Consider the following 20,577-nt stretch of genomic DNA (forward strand, 5'->3'; position numbering starts at 1 on the left):
CATTTTTAGGTACTCTCTCATAAATTGTACAAACCGTTTTTTTAACTTATCATTTGAAGCGAGCTTTTTTTCAAGATTAAGAAACCTCGCCATAGCTTGCTTGCGAGAGTCGCCCAATTGTATTTTTTTTTTTTTTTAAAAGGTAGATTGACGATAAATCTATCATTTTTATCTCTTGTTGTCGTCTTATCAAATATATCCAGGCACTCATTATCTTCTTCTTTATTTGTTGTTGATGTGACGTCTTCTATTTCCCAAAACCTTTCCAATATTGTAGTTACCACAGTAAGGATTATATAATCTTTTTCGGCTGCTGTAAAACTCCCGACCATATCCATCCTGATTTCGTAGCTTGACCTATTATTCGATCTTTCTTGAAAATTCCTTCTTCTAGTATGTCAGCATATAAGTCTCCTCCAATAACGACGTCAATTCGATCTGATCTATTGAAGTTGGGATCAGCTAAGATATAGTTTTCCCATTGTAATACATCCCATTTAAACGTTCTATCTGTTTGTGCACTAGCCAATTTTGGCAAAATTAGTGCTTCGACATTGTACACTTGTAATATTTGAGCAGCTTCTTCCGAAATGGTAGTCTTTTGTGATCCTTGATCTATTAGTGCTCGCAATGCAATATACTCTCCATTTGCTGCCTTTACTCTAATATGGGCTGTTGCTAAAGTATTGTTGTTTCAGAATTTTTTTTTATCATATTGGATGACTTTTTTACAATACTTTCTTCACTTGCTCCTTTTTCCTTTTGGAATTCGTTGTAATGCAGTAAATTGTGATGATTTCTTCCACATTTCTTTCTTATTGCATTTCTTATTATACTCAGCTGAGCAGAGCTCACAAAGTATATTAACTTTGTTCGCTTAACGGCAATCCGTAACGGCATAAACTATTCGAGATAGATGTAGAATTCTATATATCAAAATGATGTGGGCGAAAAAAGAAATTAATTTAGCCATGTCCGTCCGTCCGTCCGTAAACACGATAACTTGAGTAAATTTTGAGGTATCTTGATAAAACTTGGTATGTGGGTTCCTGGAAGCTCACCCCAGATCGCTGTTTAAAATGAACGAAATCGGACTGCAACCACGCCCACTTTTTCGATATCGAAGATTTTCAAAAACTGAAAAAGTGCGATAATTCATTACCAAAGACGCATAAAGCGATGAAACTTGGTAGGTGGGTTTACCTTATGAAGCAGAATAGAAAATTAGTAAAATTTTGGACAAGGGGCGTGGCACCGCCCACTTTTAAAATAAGGTAATTTAAAGGTTTTGCAAGCTGTAATTTGGCAGTCGTTCAAGATATCATGATGAAATTTGGCAGAAACCTTACTCATTAGCAAAATCGGATGGCGAACACGCCCACTTAAAAAATTTTTTTTAAAATCAAATTTTAACAAAAAAATTGATACTTTTACAGTATATAAGTAAATTATGCCAACATCCAACTCCACTAATGATATGGTGCCACAAAATACAAAAATAAAAGAAAATTTCAAAATGGGCGTGGCTCCGCACTTTTTCATTTAATTCGTCCAGAATACTTTTAATGCCATAAGTCGAACAAAAATTTACCAATCCTTGTGAAATTTGGTAGGGGCATAGATTCTATGACGATAACTGATTCATGTGATAATGGGTGAAATCGGTTGAAGCCACGCCCAGTTTTTATACACAGTCGACCGCCTGTCCTTCCGATTGGCCGTTAACATGATAACTTGAGCAAAAATCGATATATTTACTAAACTTAGTTCACGTAATTACCTGAACTTTCTTTACCTTGGTATAAAAAATGGCAGAAATCGGACTATAACCACGCACACTTTTTCGATATCGAAAATTACGAAAAGTGAAAAAAATGGCGTAATTCTATATCAAATATGAAAAAGGGATGAAACCTGGAAATTGGATTGGTTTATTGACGCAAAATATAACATTCGAAGAAACTTTGTAAAATGGGTGCGACACCTACCATATTAAATAGAAGATAATCAAAAAGTTATGCAGGGCGAAATCAAAAGCCCTTGGAATCTTGGCAGGAATACTGTTCGTGGTATAACATATATAAATAAATTAGTGGTACCCAACAGATGATGTTCTGGGTCACCCTGGTCCACATTTTGGTCGATATCTCGAAAACGCCTTCACATATACAACTAAAGGCCACTCCCTTTTAGAACCATCATTAATACCTTTAATTTGATACCCATAACGTACAAACACATTCTAGAGGCACCCCTGGTCCACCTTTATGGCGATATCTCGAAAAGGCGCCCACCTATAGATCTAATGCCCACTCCCTTTTAAAATACTCATTAACAATTTTCATTTGATACCCATATCGTACAAACGCATTCCAGAGTCACCCCTGGATCACCTTTATGGCGATATCTCGAAAAGGCGTCCACCTATAGAACTAAGGATCACTCCCTTTTAAAATACTCATTACCACCTTTCATTTGATACCCATATCGTACAAACACATTCTAGAGTCACCCCTGGTCCACCTTTATGGCGATATCCCAAAATGGCGTCCACCTATAGAACTATGGCCCACTCCCTTTTAAAGTGCTCTTTAATACCTTCCATTTGATACGCATATCATACAAACACATTCCAGGGTTACCCTAGGTTCATTTTCCTAAATGGTGATTTTCCCTTATTTTGTCACCAAAGCTCTCAGCTGAGTATGTAATGTTCGGTTACACTCGAACTTAGCCTTCCTTACTTGTTAATACTAATTTCTTAACTAAATATATATGTATGTGTGAGTGTGCATATTCTTATCTTAATTGTGTGAATTCAATACCGCTATTTAAAATGAACGAAATCCGATATCGAAAATTTCGAAAAAACCGAAAAAGTGCGATAATTTATTACCAAAGACGATTAAAGCGATGAAACTTGGTAGATGGGTTGACCTTATGACGCAGAATAAAAAATTAGTAAAATTTTGGACAATGGGCGTGGCACCGCCCAATTTTAAAGGAAGGTAATTTAAAAGTTTTGCAAGCTGTAATTTGGCAGTCGTTGAAGATATCGTGTTGAAATTTGGCAGGAACGTTAATCCAACTACTATATGTGCGCTAAATAAAAATTAGCAAAATCAGAGAACGACCACGCCCACTTTTAAAGAAACATTTTTTTAAGTCAAATTTTAACAAAAAATTTAATATCTTTACAGTATATAAGTAAATTATGTCAACATTCAACTCCAGTAATGATATGGTGCAACAAAATACAAAAATAAAAGAAAATTTGAAAATGGGCGTGGCACCGCCTTTTTCATTTAATTCGTCTAGGATACTTTTAATGCCATAAGTCGAACAACAATTTACCAATCTTTGTGAAATTTGGTATAGGCATAGATTCTATGACCGTAACGGTTTTCTGTGAAAATGGGCGAAATCGGTTGAAGCCACGCCCAGTTTTTCTACACAGTTGACCGTCCGTCCTTCCGCTCGGCCGTCAACACGATAACTTTAGCAAAAATCGACATATCTTTACTAAACTTAGTTCACGTACTTATCTGAGCTCACTCTATCTTGGTATTAAAAGTGGGCGAGATCCGACTATGACCACGCCCAATTTTTCGATATAGAAAATTTCGAAAAATGCCATAATTCTATACGAAAAAAGGGATGAAACATGGTGATGGGATTGGTTTTTTGACGCAAAATATAACTTCGGAAAAAACTTTGTAAAATGTATGTGACACCTACCATATTAAGTAGAAGAAAATGAAAAAGTTCTGCTAGGCCTGCAACTAAGGGCCACTCCCTTTTAAACCCCTCACTAATACCTTTAATTGGATACCCATATCGTATAAACACATTATAGAGTCACCCCTGGTCCACCTTTATGGTGATATCTCGAAAAGGCGTCCACATATAGAACTAGTGCCCACTCCCTTTTAAAATACTCATTAACACCTTTCATTTGATACCCATATCGTACAAACACATTCTAGAGTCACCCGTGGTCCACCTTTATGGCGATATCTCGAAAAGGCTTCCACCTAGAACTATGGCCCACTCCCCCTAAAATACTCTTTAATACCTTCCATTTGATACCCATGTCATGCAGATACATTCCAGGGTTACCCTAGGTTCATTTTCCTACATGGTTATTTTCCCTTATTTTGTCTCCAAAGCTCTCATCTGAGTATGTAATGTTCGGTTACACCCGAACTTAGCCTTCCTAACTTGTTTTTATGCATTTCTAAACTCTTATCTCTATGGCGGCAGAGTTTCATGTTCGTATTTTTATGAACACAAAGCCTCCTATTCGCTGTAGGTGCCATGATAGTAACACCTACAAGGTATCACCGTTTCTGATATTATTGAAGTTCTTCGGCAATGAAAAAAATATCTAATTGCTCAACCGCGCGTATCTAGTTTTTTTTTTCTCAGACAAAAAGTAATTTGAATATTTTAGTTTGTTCTTCTTTTGACCAGAAGAGAGGACCTTGTAAATGTTTTAATCATATTTTTATATTGGAAACCACGGAAAATGTTGGTTTCACAAAATGCCAATCAAATCTGATTTATATTTTGAACCTTGAACTATAAATTAAGTGATAGTCAAATTTTTTTTTCACTATCACTAAGTACTAGTGATTAGTGCAACGCTTTGTGCAGGCTTAGTGCACTATGTCCCATGCTGTCAAAAATCTATAACGCTTGTCTAAGGCTCACATGCAAATCCTTTCGCCCTACCTCCTCAAAACCCTGGAAAGGCTAATGGATGAGCGCGCTATATTATGCACACAGGAAGCCTTTTAAATTTTCAACACGCATACTCCAAAGGCAAATGGGTCGAGGGAGCACTCCACGCTATCACCACTAAAATAGAATAAAATATTTAAAAAAAAAATTTTAAGTTAAACGGTTTTACTGAAAACAATACTTACATGAAGTAATAATAATACTAAAGGCTAGAATATAATTAGGTAGGTCCTGTGAGCGTAGTATAACCTTATTAAAGTTCAGTTGGTCTTATATATGACTATGAATAGAAATTTTGCGTCCAACGCTTTTATTCAATTGTCTGATCAACGCCCTAGATTGATGGGGAGTGTGACTAGGACCTACCTAATTACTTTCTAGCCTTTAGTATAATTATTACTTCATGTAAGTATTGTTTTCAGTAAAACCGTTTCACTTAAAATTTTTTTAAAATTATTTTATTTTCAAGTTTTTAGTCTTTATTTAATTGCTTATTATTTCTCATTCTATTTAGTTCATTGAGTGACTCATTATTACAAGGACTCTTACCTGACAATTTGCTACAATCTAAGTCCTCAATACATAATCCTTTTAAAGGCTTTACTCCACTCTGCGCCACGTATACCTGTTCCTCCTCGAACTTCAAAATATGTTGATGTCACTTCTACTGGACTGTATGTAATACTTGTTCCAAATATGAGCCAAATCGGGCATCATAGGTCGCTTTCTATTCATGTATGTATTATGTGTTCCAAATATGGACCAAATCGGACCGCAAATAAGATTTTTTTGAATATCTCGATACTTGCGCCACCTAGCGGCAATTTTTTTCACAGGCCGCTTTCTATTCATGTATGTATTATGTGTTCTAAATATGAGCCAAATCGGACCACAAATGCGATTTTTTTGAATATCTTGATCCTTGCGCCACCCAGCGGCGATTTTTTTCATAGGTCTCTTTCTATTCTTGTATGTATTATGTGTTCCAAATATGAGCCCAATCGGACCACAAATACGATTTTTTTGAATATCTCGATCCTTGCGCCACCTAGCGGCGATTTTTTTTCATAGGTCGCTTTCTATTCAAGTATGTATTATGTGTTCCAAATGTGAATCAAATCGGACCACCAATACGATTTTTTGAAATATTTCCATGCGCCACCTATCGGAGTTTTTTCTTATTATTGCATTGTCATCGGGTTCTGAACTATATTTCAAATTTCATGCTTGTAGCTTATCGGGAAGTTACTTAAATTTCAATTACAAAATTCGTGCCGGCCAGCCAGCCAGCCAGCAAACCAGCCTGTAAGGTCAAGCTAAATAAAACCGTATAAAAAGGGATTGCATTCAATGCAAGCCGTAGTCGATTACTAATTGCACATATGACTGAATCGGCATATTTTGCAATTAGCGGAGGACTTCTAACGAGAAGTAGGGAAGGCGAGAAATCAAATCCTTACAGTTACTGGTAACATTGGAAAGAGGAATGTGCAGGCTAATGATGGGTATTCTGACAAGACACTGCATTCTGACGTTACATTCTTTTAAATTAGGCCTTGTCAGTGATAGCAGCTGTCGTTTTGTGCTCGTGCCCTGCGCTTGCAAGCCTATTAGGAGTGGCTATCAGTAATTAAAAAAAAGCATTTGCCAAGAGGACTATGTTGTTTTGCAGCATAGGTCGTGTTTTCTGAAAGAGTTTTTCAGGTTGGTCGTGAACAAACTTCTGGTAATACTATGGACTCATTCAGTCTATTTCAGATCCTCCTCTATAATACGGTGCGCCTCCAGGGGTACTCCCTAAGGAGGTGTGTTATCCCCTCAACCGTAAAACCTAACGGGAAACACCTTATTACTAAAGTTAGAAGGACTGGTTGACAAACTATCGCTTACGACGATGACATAGCTCTAACACCAACCGCAAACGATCTTCAAACTCTAAGGCGAGTTACTACTGCCCGTCTTAATCTTCGTAAATGATTGGTTGCGTGCAAACGGCTTCCAAGAAAATCCTGCGAAGACTGAAATGACTCTGTATGGATCAATTTGTTGTTGCATTTGCATGTTACATTTTAATCGGTATCTGGTTCACTGTTCATTGGAACGTGAGGATTTTCTCCAGAGATGAATTACTATATCACTATGCCACAAAGTTACATAACTTAAAAATATCTGCAAGCTCTGCTTGTAAATATGTATGTAAGCATTCTTATTCAAACTTATTTACATATGTATATTGTAACGAATTTACTTGCAAATCCTGTTATTTGCATTCCTCTGCTAAGTTCGAATATCTAAACTGTTGAATAAATAACTCCAATTGGTAATAATGCAAAATGGCCTTTATTAAAGTACTTCACAATAACACTCAAACTGTGCAACGAATAGCTTGCTTAATAACCAAACTGATTGATAGCTCAAATCAAACTGAATTCCAGCGCCTTTACAATTGTCGCCTTTTATACTCTTTGATTTCAAACTTCGCATCTTCTAGGCGCTTCCAGAATCTATTAGTCCAGCAGCTCTCAAACTTCTCAGCTATAACTACAATTGCACAATTTTATACATCTTCTAGGCGCTTCCAGAATCTACTAGTCCAGCAGCTCTCAAACTTCTCAACTGTAACTACAATTGCACAATTTTATAGTTTTCTCATTGCATACTTATAGGAGTATCTCGGATATATGCATGTGTTTGTGCATTGACTCTCCGCTGCTCGTATACGTACACGGTACATATATGTAGACGCAGTTATTATTTCGTTTATGTAGATACATAATGATTGAATTATTGATGTGCATTCACGTCACTGCTTAGCATCGGCTTAGAGATGGCAGCACTCCTTAGTTTTGCTAATATTCGTAACAATATTTTTTCTTTTTGTAGAAATGCGGCTTTCAATAACTATTATCGTAGCTTTGTCACAACATTTCATATTTATTTACGCTAAAGATGGATATTGCTTCGGTAAAGATACGGAAAGAACTCAGACACGTCATTTTACTTCAAAGACGGCTTATCAAATTATTAAAGCAAAGGATACAGGGAGGCAGTATTTAGTTCCAGGTACGAAAATATATTGCATATCTTTATAGTAGACTGGATACGAGAGCGTCTAAACTGTTATCTTATTTTTTCATCACGACATCTCAAATGCAATTAAAGATAAAATGACTCGTATATGTATTTACATGCTCATCTGGAGGTTGAATTATACATTAAAGCAACTCATGAATACTATCAAATACTGCTCAAACGTTCTGAATCGCGAAAACTCATATTGAAAAATATTATTATCGAATAGCGCGATTCAGCAACACTGTTATGATTTTTACTTACAATTATCAATTTTTCCGTAAGTATAAACCCTAAGAAAAAACATCGTCGAAAAATTATTACTGTCACCGCGTTATAGGTAAACCATGGCATGAAAAAGAAGGTAGTTCCATTCAAATTTTTTTACCGTATTTGGGAATTTTTTAAGTTTCATAATATTTGTTGTTTTGCTAGAAGCGTTGACATACCGTTACTTGTATCTTATAAATTTGGGAAGATACGACAAAAACCTTTATTTTTTGAAAATACGGTTGAATGGGGATCTGGAACGTTATTTTAATCGGTTTTGTAACTACTAAAAGGTGTGTCTATCTTTTTTCCTTAAGGACTTACAATTTTGATGACATACTTGATATACCATTTCATTTTCATAAAAGGTATAGGTTAGGTTAGGTTAGGTGGTAGCTGCCCTGAAAAGGATAGCTCACTTGGACAACACGAAGGTCCGTTGTGATACCAAGTACACCAAAAACACCGGTAACTTAGATCTAGCTACTTAGAGAATCGTTGGATAGCAACGATAAATCTCCGAATGATACCGATCTCAACTTTTGATAAATCCTCGGGAGATCCAAGTGAGTCGCGACCTAGTTCTGGCAAAAGCTGGACAATGAAGCATAAAGTGATTTGGTGATTCCACCTCATCATCCTCCATACAGCTGCAGCAGGATGGATACCCATGCGACAGTGCCCTGTAATAACCCCAATGACCGTTGATAGGTGAGCCTTAGTGAACCCAATTATTTCAGCAGACCTCCTGCCATCCACTTTCGGCCAGAAAGATTTTGCTACCCTGCGAGACGTGGTGTGCGCCCAACGTTTGCTGAGCTGAATCGAGGCCCAACTATAGAGGAGCAATCCACAGGTGGCCAGCGGGATCCCGAAATCCCTACAGCCATCTTCATCCGGTTCAGTTGTACCGATGCGGGCTAAGAGATCCGCTTGACAGTTACCCTGGATATCACTATGGCCCGGGACCCAGATAATCTTAATTTTAAAATAATTCGATGCAATCGCAAGCGAGGTTAGGCACTCCCAGACCACCCTCGATCGCACTGTAGTTGAGCTCAAGGCCTTGATAGCCGCTTGGATTTCAGAGTAGATGTTAAATTCCCTAACCGTAGGAGCACTGGATAGCATTCCATCAACCGCATCCTTAATCGCAACAACTTCCACTTGGAATACACTACAGTGATCAGCCAACTTAAACTTGCGGCTTACATTTAGCTCTTGACAAAAGACCCCCACCAATCTTTGCATCCAGCTTCGACCCATCCGTGAACAAGTTAACCGGTCCCATGCCCCAGAAAGCCCATATCCCATATCAGAAGCCTGACCAACGACCTTGCCGCGGCCGCCTTTCCCGCAATACCTACTGGGTATATGTTCAGCATTACGTTCAGTGCCAATGTAGGTGTTGTTCTGAGAGCTCCACTGATACCGGTCAGCGCCGTCCGTTGCACTGACACTAACATTTTGAAGGTGCTCGCCGTGTCCAGTGCTTTCCACCAGACCAGCACCTCATATAGCAGAATCGGTTTGACCACCATCTCATAAAGCAAGTGTACTATTCCTGCCGAGGAACCCCATCTCTCCGATAGCCCCTCTGCAGTAGTACAAGGCAATGGCGACCTTCCTGGCCAGATCTTCCACATTGGGTCTCCAGGACAGTTTCTTGTCCAAAACAATCCCCAAATATTTAACCCTATCAGAAAGTACTAACGGTACCCCTCCAATCGAGGGAGTTCTGAAATCGGGCATCTTATATCTCCTTGTGAAAAGGACCAATTCCGTGTTTCCCGGGTTGACCGCCAATCCACATGATTGAGCCCACCTAGCCACAGTATCCAGATAGCCCTGCAGAACATCGCGCAGGGTGCCCAGAAATTTGCCTCTGACTAGGATAGCGAGGTCATCTGCATAGGCAACCACCCGACAACCATTGGCTTCCAGCTCCACAAGAAGCTCGTTGACTACCACAAATCAGAGGAGAGGAGATAAGACACCCCCTGTGGCGTGCCCCTGCACAACTTCCTCTTAATTATGGCCCCTCCCCACTCCACTGCGACTCCTAAGCCCACCAGAGCTCTTTCGATTGCCCCCGGTAAGACATTGTTAAAATCCCCCTCGATATCTAGAGAGGCACCCAGAGCATACTCTTTGTGTTCTAGGGACCCCTCTATTTGCTTTACAATCGAATGGGGAGCTGTTTCCGTCGATCTGCCCTTGCAGTACGCATGCTGTGAAGCCGACAGTAACCCCCGAGGTATCCTTTCCCGTAGGTACAGGTCAATCAACCGCTCAAACGTCTTAATTGGAAACGACGAGAGACTGACAGTTAGCCAACCAGCGGCAGGAAATCCCTAAAGGCTTTTGGAGTTGCGCAGGAATGATTCCATCGGGGCCCGGAGACTTATAGGGTATAAAGGTATAAAAACTAATATAATAAATTAAATGAACCTGTATTAAATTAGGATTTCGTATTGTGCAATTTAGTATACATTCGTTTAATGATTGCGCTTAAATCGACTCTGTGGTTTGGCTTGCTTAAACTTAAGCTAGCCTCACCCGCGATATTAAAAAAAAAACAGTGTAAAAAATTTAATGTAACTGTATTAAATAAATATTTAATATTGTGCAATGTAGTACGTATTCGTTTTTTGGTCGAGCTAGCTTAAGAGACCTAAAAAATTTTACTACTCAAAGACCAATATCTAGGCCAGGGATCGTCACAGTTATAATTTGTCGTTATATTATTGCGCGTGCTAATCCAAAAAATACTGAACAAACCAACCAACAAAAAGTATGAGTGTTGCCGAACACTGAAGTTGAGCTTCCAGTCCATCTCTTACTTACTTACTTACTTACTAAATTTTGCTGTTTCTGACCTTAAGCTCCGGTAACTGGCTTTTCAGGTCCCCGAACCTTGGGACGTAACAAATAAAATCAATATTTTTCCCTTTTATTAGCCTTTCTTATACACAATAGTAATTGATGAAAACTTTCATTATAATTATAATCATATATTGTCGTTTGATCGCTTTGACGATTTTAGCCATTCGAAAATTGGGACATCAAGAAAAATCAGGCCTTCCTCCATCTATTTTTCCAAAGTCATTTGAGGTCTTCCCCTTCCTTTTGCATCCGTATTTGGTATGTAGATATGAATTCTTTCTGGACTGAGTTTTATGCTGTGCATAATATGGCCTAGCTAACGAAGCTTTTGGGCTTGTATTCGTCGCTTTTTGTTCGTATCAGCGTAAAGCTTGTGCAGCTTCCGGAGAAATATTTCTTGAAATCGCTGTATAACATACTTTTTAGAGTTTTCATTGCTGCCCTACTAAGTTCCTATGTTTGGCGACAATTAACTCGACAAGAAATGTAGTGTTGGAGGTGTTTAATGTAAAGAAATCAATGAGGGAAAAGAGATGGGAACAAGTTAGGTATATTTTTGTTTGTTTTTTATGTGTTTTATGGAAGGAGGAAATGCTTTATGCCTCACTGCGAGACTCTCCGAGTGTAGGACTCCCTTCTTCCATGAAGGTCTACCCACTAAAACCTAACCTCCCACGGCCCGCGAAAATCCCCGTACCTGGGACCGCGTTTAGCATTACTTAGGGTACGGGTGCGCGCTACGTGAGCTCTATGGCTACTCTCACCATATGCCTCACATCATATGTGCTGACCGTATCCCATCTGTCTCTTCGACAGGTCATGTTATTGATGACACTGCCCGGGGATAGGTCGCCAAGTACCTCTTCTACCCTCCTTCGCTGATCGGAGAAGTGCCTGCATTCGAAGGTGTGGCGTACATCGTCTATTTTTCCACAGTACAGGCAGCTTGGGTTATCAATCTTACCCATACCTGGACCATATACTCCAGCTTCGCATTACATCAGTGTAATCCATGGAGTACCCACAGTCCAATAAACAGCGTGTAGTGATTACAATCTTTAAAAACGAGCAATGATCAGCTTACAATATCCCTGCAAAAAATGCGAGTAATCCATGCATGCATGTATGGAGTACTCGCTATGGACCAAGTGAGTGCTCCAAAATTAACCACAATTCATACAAAAATATGGTCCATGTAGCATTGCGATGTCCTGGGACTGGACCATATACTCCAGCTTCGCATTACATCAGTGTAATCCATGGAGTACCCACAGTCCAATAAACAGCGTGTAGTGATTACAATCGTTAAAAACGAGCAATGATCAGCTTACAATATCCCTGCAAAAATCACGAGTACTCCATGAATGCGTCTATGGAGTACTCGCTATGGACCAACCGAGTGCTCCAAAATTAACCACAATTCATACAAAAAATATGGTCCAATTAACATTGCGATGTCCTAGGACTGGACCATATACTCCAGCTCCGCATTACATCAGAGTAATCCATGGAGTACCCACAGTCTAATAAACAGCGTTTAGTGATAACAATCGTTAAAAACGAGCAATGATCGGCTTACAATATGTTCGTGTAGAAACATGAGTTGGTCCATTGCTGCATTACAGTGGAGTATAATGGTAAGTACTAAGACTATCGATGCTTAGCATTACGGGAGCACTGAAAACAACCCCGACGGCTGCACTGTATACCATTTTGCACATCCCACCTGTAGACCTGGTAGCAAAGAACAAAGCGTTAACGACCGCAACCAGGCTCGGTGCTTCGGGGCAGCTTGAGCGCCGACCATATGGTCATAGTAGTATAGCGTCATCAATCACAAGATGAACAGACTACATGATTCCCAATCTGCGCTTCGAGGGAGATCTTAAGGCCACAATAGAGGTGGACGGTTGGCGCAAGGGTGCGCAAATGGCGGACGAGGCGACACATGTGTACACCGATGGTTCCAAAGTAGTGGAAGGAATAGGGTCTGCGGTATACTGCGCTGATCCGGAAATAAGCAGATCCTACAGGTTGCCGGATTACTGTAGCGTTTTTGAAGCGGAAATATTAGCCGTAACCAAAGCAGTAGAAACCCTGGAAGAGAATAGCTTAAGCTGCAACCGTGTTAACATTTATATTGACAGTCAAGCAGCAATTAAGGCAATAATCTCGCATGGCACAGCATCTAAATGCGTGTTAGAGTGTAAGCAGTCTGTGGAGAGAATCGGGACAGGGAGAAGCATACATCTATATTGGGTCCCAGGGCATATGGGAATAGATGGGATTGAAAAAGCGGACGAACTAGCTAAAAAGTGCGCATCCCTTGAAGCTTGCTCCGTAGATGTCCCGATTAGATTGGGCGAGATTAAGCGAAGGCGAGAGGTGCACATGATAGACCAAGCGGGAAAGGCGTGGGTTCAAGCGCGGGGCTGTAAAGTGTCGAAGATTATGTGTAGGTCTTACAACCTTAGACTAACACAGTTGCTCCTATCATTAAAAACAGAGGACTGTATACTTACGGGTATTCTGACTGGACACGGCCTTCTGGCGTCACATGCCAGGCTAAGACTCTAGTTATTAGGAGTGATACAGCTGTCAGATCTAGAAGCAGCAAGTGGCTTAAGTCCTAGGAAGCTTCTGGTATTTGCCAAGAGGACGGAGTTATTTTATAACATTGGCCCTGGTTTTTGATAGGGTTTTTCAGTTTGGTCGTTAAAACAAACTTCTGGTAACAATACGGACTCAATCAGTCTATGTGAGGTCCTCATGGACCGGCCAGTTCAACGTACCTACCTACTCCAGTGGACCACATGATCCAACGATTATTGCAGGGATGTTCGTGTAGAAACATGAGTTGGTCCATTGCTGCATTACAGTGGAGTATAATGGTAAGTACTCCAGTGGACCACATGATCCAACGATTTTCGCAGGGCACATGCCGATTTTGTGATCGATCAGCAGACGGCGGACCATATTCTTCTAGAATGCGACGCAATCTCAAGACTTAGGCCTAAGTTTATTGGCTCACCATGGCCAGATCATTACCACATTTAATCCCTGAAGCCAGAACACTGCTAGGGTTCATCAAGGAAGTCGGCTAGGAGGAGGTGCTGTGAAGGAGATGTGCAAGTCACTGAGCAATCCTCAATAAATTATCTATCTATCTACGTTCCGGTAACAAGCGCCATTGAGGTACTAGCCCGACCATCTCGGGAACTATTGATATGACTACATTAAACCTTCTAGGGATTGAATATTAATGACCGCAGTACGAAAGTCTGCTAAAGTTTACCATTCTCCATGAATGCTCGATATATAACTTTCCACGTTTTGAATTAGTAATGAAAAGAGCAAACTTTACTAAAATTTTAAATGGCTGTGGGTAATAAGGTGTTGATGTCCTCTCCTAACGCAATGTAATGGCAACGGCGACGCAGGGAAAATGACAAAAATCTTGTAAATCTACTGATAATAATTAATTAATTCCTCCCTTTCTATGCAGTTCTATGCATACAAACATATGTATTTTGCTCTCCAAACGCTAGTTAAAGAAATCAATTGGTAATTCGATTTCTTTGGTATTTGCATTCTTCAGTTGGTTATCAACAAGAGCATGAAAAATTGTCACTAACAAATTCATACATGTTGTTTATATATTTAATATGCTAGGCAATTTAATTACCCGTTCTGGTGCGATGATTCCTGGACAATCTGGCCTGACTAGTCGCGATTTATTTTGCCTAAAGAGAGCGTGCTTAACGCGAACCATATCATAATAAGGCACACCTTCGTTGACGCAGCAATCAAAGAAATTTCTGCTTCTAATGCTTTTAGGATAGCAGCAGCAGCTCCCAGTGGCGGCACATAAATAAGAGTTGCATGCAGATCAGTTGCCTTTTTTGCTTCGGCTACTTATTCAATTTTAATTCACATTACATTATCTACTATTGCAATTTTTAATCAATATAAGTTACCGAAGAAATTACTGGCAACCCAGATGCGTAGTTCCACCCTTATTTGGGGAAATATATACAACCAGTTTGGTACCGCATTTCAAAGCATTCTGGTTGTGGAAAGTACCTCGTTTACCGGTAAATCCTGGCAAATGACACGTGAATCTACATTTAGTTGTAGGTTTCCTCTTGTTTTGGCATATTCTGAGCTGAATCGCATCCCGGCTGAGATGCTATCTATTAGAATAATATAAAATTTTTTTATTATTTAAAAATGCACATGCGTATGAAAAGCAGAAAGTAAATAATGTTGTTGTAGCGATAAAAACACTCCCCGTTATCGACTTTGTTGGCTCTTTGCCGGATGCAGATCGGGTACGTTCCGGGAACAAACACCATTAAGGTACTAGCCCTATCATCTCGGGAGCGATTTAGTATGACTACATGAAACTTTCTAGGCCATCCCGTCGATTCTATACAACTTAATATTATTTTCGGTGTTCTGTGCAACAAAATTTTTAATTTCCGCTTTCGGACTCTAAAAACGGAGCTCGACACTCGTCTTTTGATACCACCTTTGTTTAGGTTATGCACTGTCTTGTAAAACGTTACCTTTTTTTGGTTTTGGAAATCGAATCTTCCAATTCAAATTGGTGGCAAGAGGACATGGTTGCCTCTAGTTAAAGCGCCAGGTTAATTTAGAAGTGCCTAAACAGCTAACACATGTCACAACTTAACTTTAAAGCCCGTAGCACAAGAATTTTTTCTTTTACTCACCAGGTTAAGCGAGAGCTTGTAAGTTTTATTATCACAATTATATTTCTTCTTCGTTTTAAAATGTTTTCCCGGAATAATTAATAAATTGTCATTTGATGGCAGCATGAAACGTCGATGTGTTAATGGAGAGCGAAAAAAGGTTTGAATGTGTGGATAAACTAGTTACCTCTGTCTTGTAGGGTAGTAGTAGTAGTAGTAATTTTTTTTTTTTATTGGAGTTAAGTAGGCTATTTGACCTATTTTGGTTTTCAGTGCAAATAAAACAATTTTACTTCACTGTCGCAGCTCGACGTTTCGCTAGTCACCCTAGCATCTTCTGGAGCGAGATCTATATTCAAGAACAAAATCATTATACATATTTTGCATTACATTTTAATTTTTAACAATTAGACATTGAGTTACATATGACAAAAAACAAAAACTAAAAAACTTACATTATTTGTTTATATTATTAACTAAAAAATTAACTAATTATTAGTACCGCGCGCATTGGGTATCATTGTCATACTAAAGTGCTTATAGGCATAGCAGGTACGCAGAGGCAATGTCAGCTGTGTCTTCCTTTTTATTGACTGTGTTTTCCCTTTGTTGCAATATTCGTAAGCTTTCCAAAGTGTATCTCGCTCTCCCTCGTTTGTTTTTGTCCAATATTTTTGTGTTTGTCAGATCAGCTGTGTGTCCACTGGTTGTTGTGTGTTGTGATAATGCGGTGTTGCTTTTGTTTTTCTGTATGTCGGCTTGGTGCTCTGCTAGTCGTACTTTCAGTGACCTTGGGGTCGTGCCGATGTATAGCTTATTACATTCCTCGTTCTCTTTTCCTTTGCAAGTTATTTGGTATATGACGTTGCTTTGTTGTAGGGGTTCGATGGGGCTTTTTGTTTGTGTGAAGATATTGGATAGAGTGTGGTTCGATTTATATACGAGAGCAATGTTTTCTTTGTTTTTTAAAATATTTTTGCGAATGTGTTCGGTGAATTTCGGTATGTATGTTACGCTGTGATATTGCTTTGTTTTGTTTTCAGTTTGTGTTTGATGTTGGTTTTGGTTTATTTTCATAGTTTGTTGTTTTAATAAACTTGATATTGTGCTATCAGGGTAGTTGTTGCTTTTAAGTGTTTGTATTATTTTGTGGATGTTGCTGTTATGGAACTTCTCATGGCTTAGGGACAAAACTTTACTTATGAAGTTTTTAGCAGTGTTTATTTTATAGTTAAGGAGTTGAGAGGAGTAAAAGTTAATCATACGCCCAGAGGAAGTGGGTTTTGCGTACCAGTCGAAAATTAAGGCATTGTTTAATTTGTGTATTTTTACATCCAGAAAGGGAATGCAGTTGTCTTTTTCTATTTCAAGCGTCAGGTGTAATTTGTTGTGGTAGCTGTTGAGGGTGTCTAAGATTATTTGAACATCATTTCGTCGGACGATCGCAAATATGTCGTCCACATATTTGACTAAAAATTTAATTTGTACATTATGTTGCTGGTTTAATGTATTAAAAGAGTTTTCAATGAGGTCATCCATTATGATGTCCGCTATTGTAGGGGAGAGGGGGTTTCCCATGGGCATACCAAACGTTTGGGTGTATATCTTGTTATTATACATAAAGTAGTTATTGTCCAGCAAACAAAACTTGAGTAAGTCGCAGAATTTGTTTTTAGGGATATTTGTTACATTTTATTATTTGTCCCATTTCTTCATTATAATATTAATAGCAAGGTGCGTTGGGATGTTGGTGAACAGAGAGACAACGTCGAAAGATACCAACACTTCATCGTCGTTTACCCGTATGCCTTTAAGTCTCTCTTCCAAATCAAACGCATTTCCTACGTTATTCTTTTCGCTTATTATGGCTTTCATTGTATTTCCTACATACTTGGATAAATGGTAGCACAGGACTGTCACTGATGATGCAATAGGGCGCAGGGGGAAGTTTGGCTTGTGGATTTTCTGTAATCCGTAGAGCTTCGGAGCGTTGGCTGCCGAGCACGATAGCTGTTGTTTTTCTCTTGCGCTAATGTATTTGTTTTTGTATAGCTCATTTACAATGTTATTATTTTTCTTTTGCAGGTTTTGTGTTGGATCTGCTCTGGTTACTCTGTACGTGTTTCTGTCCTCTAATAGCTCGTTCATTTTAGTGACGTAGTCTTTTTTGTAGAGCACTACCGTCTTATTGTCTTTGTCTGCTTCTGTTATCACTATTTCGTTTTTGTGTGGTTTTAGAAATGCTTTAGTTTTGTTGTGTACTTCGATTATGAATTTCTCAGCTGCGTTGTTTTTTATGTTTCTTTTGAATTGCAGTATTTGATGACTTAGTTGGTTCCTCACTATTTCTTTTTCCCTATCATCCTCTAACGTCTGTATTACTTGTTCCATTTCAGCAATTATATGTATAGGACTAAAGCTTGTGTTTGTTGTGGGTATAGTGAATTTTCTCCCAAGGGAGAGCAACCACTTTACTTCATGTGGAAAACTGATGTTCGTTTTGTTTACGAACCAATCATTTGTTGTATTTATACCGAGAATGTGAAAATGTTGGTGTTTCAGATTTTCTATTTTTGCTGTGTGTCTATCCCGTGTTTCTTTTGCTATTCTCTGTCCTAGTAAGTGTTGGTTGTTTGTAAATGTGTTGAGCTCAAGCTCACTGAGGCTGAGTTTCAGTTCTCTTTCGGCGTGACGTATACAATCTTTTATTGTTTTTGTGTTAATATTTGTTTGTGTGATCTCTATATTTAATATTTTTCGTAGAAACAGTAGTTTTGTTCTGTGGAGTTGTTGTCTTACCCTTATCGAAGTTGAGTTTATCGCAACATGTTTTATTGAGCTTGTTAGATGACTTGGCATTAAGTCATATCTTTTGCATTCTACAATAAATTTTAGATGTTCCGTTTGTTTTGCTAGTTTTTGTTTTTGTTTGCTGTAGTGTTTCATCATTATGCATGTATTTTCCCCGTGTTTGTACTTAATATGTTTGAAGAAATCTTTCATTTTGCAGTTTCTTTTTGTTGTTGGTAGATAAAAAATTCGGCAGGCCTTCCGATATGATTAATTATTGGTGATTCCGGTCAATTTCTTAAATTTATTGGAGTTAAGTAGGCTATTTGACCTATTTTGGTTTTCAGTGCAAATAAAACAATTTTACTTCACTGTCGCAGCTCGACGTTTCGCTAGTCACCCTAGCATCTTCTGGAGCGAGATCTATATTCAACAACAAAATCATTATACATATTTTGCATTACATTTTAATTTTTAACAATTAAACATTGAGTTACATATGACAAAAAACAAAAACTAAAAAACTTACATTATTCGTTTATATTATTAACTAAAAAATTAACTAATTATTAGTACCGCGCGCATTGGGTATCATTGTCATACTAAAGTGCTTATAGGCATAGTAGGTACGTAGTAATTTTTTATTAAACAGAATCTTTTTTTACAAAGTTGATTACAATATAAAATTTTTATAACTAAACTTTGGCGTAGTGCCGTCAGTTTATAAGTACTTGTAGTAAGTTTTTCTGAACATTATATCGCTCATTTACTTTAATAGTGTCACAACTCAAAAAACATGACTTTTGAGTTAATAACATATAAACGTACCCAATAACATGATCTATGTTGTATAAAAAAATCTTTGTGATACGTTACAAATTTACCACGTGCTATACAAATGAAAATATGCCTTTATATGCGCAACATATGGTCGCTAAATCTTTGAATGGCTCTCCTGGAAAATTGTGTTTTTTGAGTTATGACACTATTGAAGCAAATGAGCGATGTAATAAAATATTTCTTAAATACAAGTTGCAGAATTCCTCTTCTAAAATTTGCTTCCTATATTTTAACGCTTATTTAACGTACTGATTCAATGTGAACCAGTTTTTACATTTAGGTATTCATTAATCTCTTGGTGTGTTAATACACTTTTTTAAAAAAATAATATTCTCTATTCCATAAGTACGGGACAACTACCCAGCAAGTGTAAAAAGTTTTCTTCGTTTCATGAGTTGCAAATTGGGCAGCGATTATCTGGATGCTCAAGATGATGTTTATAATTTAGTTTCAATATTTCTCCTCTTACGAGAATCAAATTGCTGATCGCATATATGCTAAATTCATCTCTAAAATAATTAAGCTCACAAAGATTATATTCGAGGACGGGGTAAGTTCGTCTTACTTCGCTAGCTTGAGCTTTTAACAGAAAATGTTCCCTTTTCACTGCATCTATTTTAGCTAATATATTGCATACATAAGTACATAAGTATCTTTATATGGATGCCCCCAAACGTAATACCCTTTGGGAAGTGATTCACCAAATCGTCTAGGTAAAGAGCAAACAGTAATGGGCTAAGTAGGCAGCCTTGTTTAACACCCGTTTCTGTTGGAAACCATTCCGAGGCAGTGCTACCATCCCACACCTTTGCAACGTTATTTTTGTAGAGACTGCTTATTATTTCTAACATTTTCGTTGAAATACCTAAATTACTTAATCTGAAGAAAAGAGCATTTCGTATTGTAGAGTCAAAATCGGTCTTAAAGTCCACGAACAAAGCATACAGTTTTCTCTTCTTTGAAATGTAATACTGAGATATGCTAGATAAACTAAAAATATGGTCGATTGTAGAGTATCCCTTTCTAAATCCCGCCTGGAACTCACTTAAAAGCGAATTCCTCTCTACCCACGCCGCTAACCTTTCATACAAAATGGAGGTAAATATTTTTGCAATGGCATTCTGAAAAGAAATTCCTCTGTAATTATTTGGGTCATTTATGTCTCCTTTTTTATACTCAGTTGAGCAGAGCTCACAGAGTATATTAAATTTGATTGGATAACGGTTGGTTGTACATATATAAAGGAATCCATATATCAAAATAA

At 38.2% G+C, this 20,577-nt stretch overlaps 1 protein-coding gene across 9 annotated transcripts in view; it reads left to right on the forward strand.

Annotated features, from left to right (window-relative positions):
• The window catches only part of Mipp1 (Multiple inositol polyphosphate phosphatase 1), a 1,171,163-nt gene that overhangs the window by 557,534 nt on the left and 593,052 nt on the right, over positions 1-20,577 (forward strand). For all 9 annotated transcript variants that reach the window (XM_067757520.1, XM_067757518.1, XM_067757523.1 and 6 more), the window contains one exon: positions 7,627-7,806. In XM_067757520.1, the coding sequence (XP_067613621.1) occupies positions 7,629-7,806 (178 nt within the window). In that variant the 5' untranslated portion in view covers positions 7,627-7,628. The remainder of the gene's footprint in view (positions 1-7,626; positions 7,807-20,577) is intronic.

This window comes from Eurosta solidaginis, chromosome 5 (genome assembly GCF_040869045.1).
Source record: "Eurosta solidaginis isolate ZX-2024a chromosome 5, ASM4086904v1, whole genome shotgun sequence".
Lineage (NCBI taxonomy): Eukaryota > Metazoa > Arthropoda > Insecta > Diptera > Tephritidae > Eurosta > Eurosta solidaginis.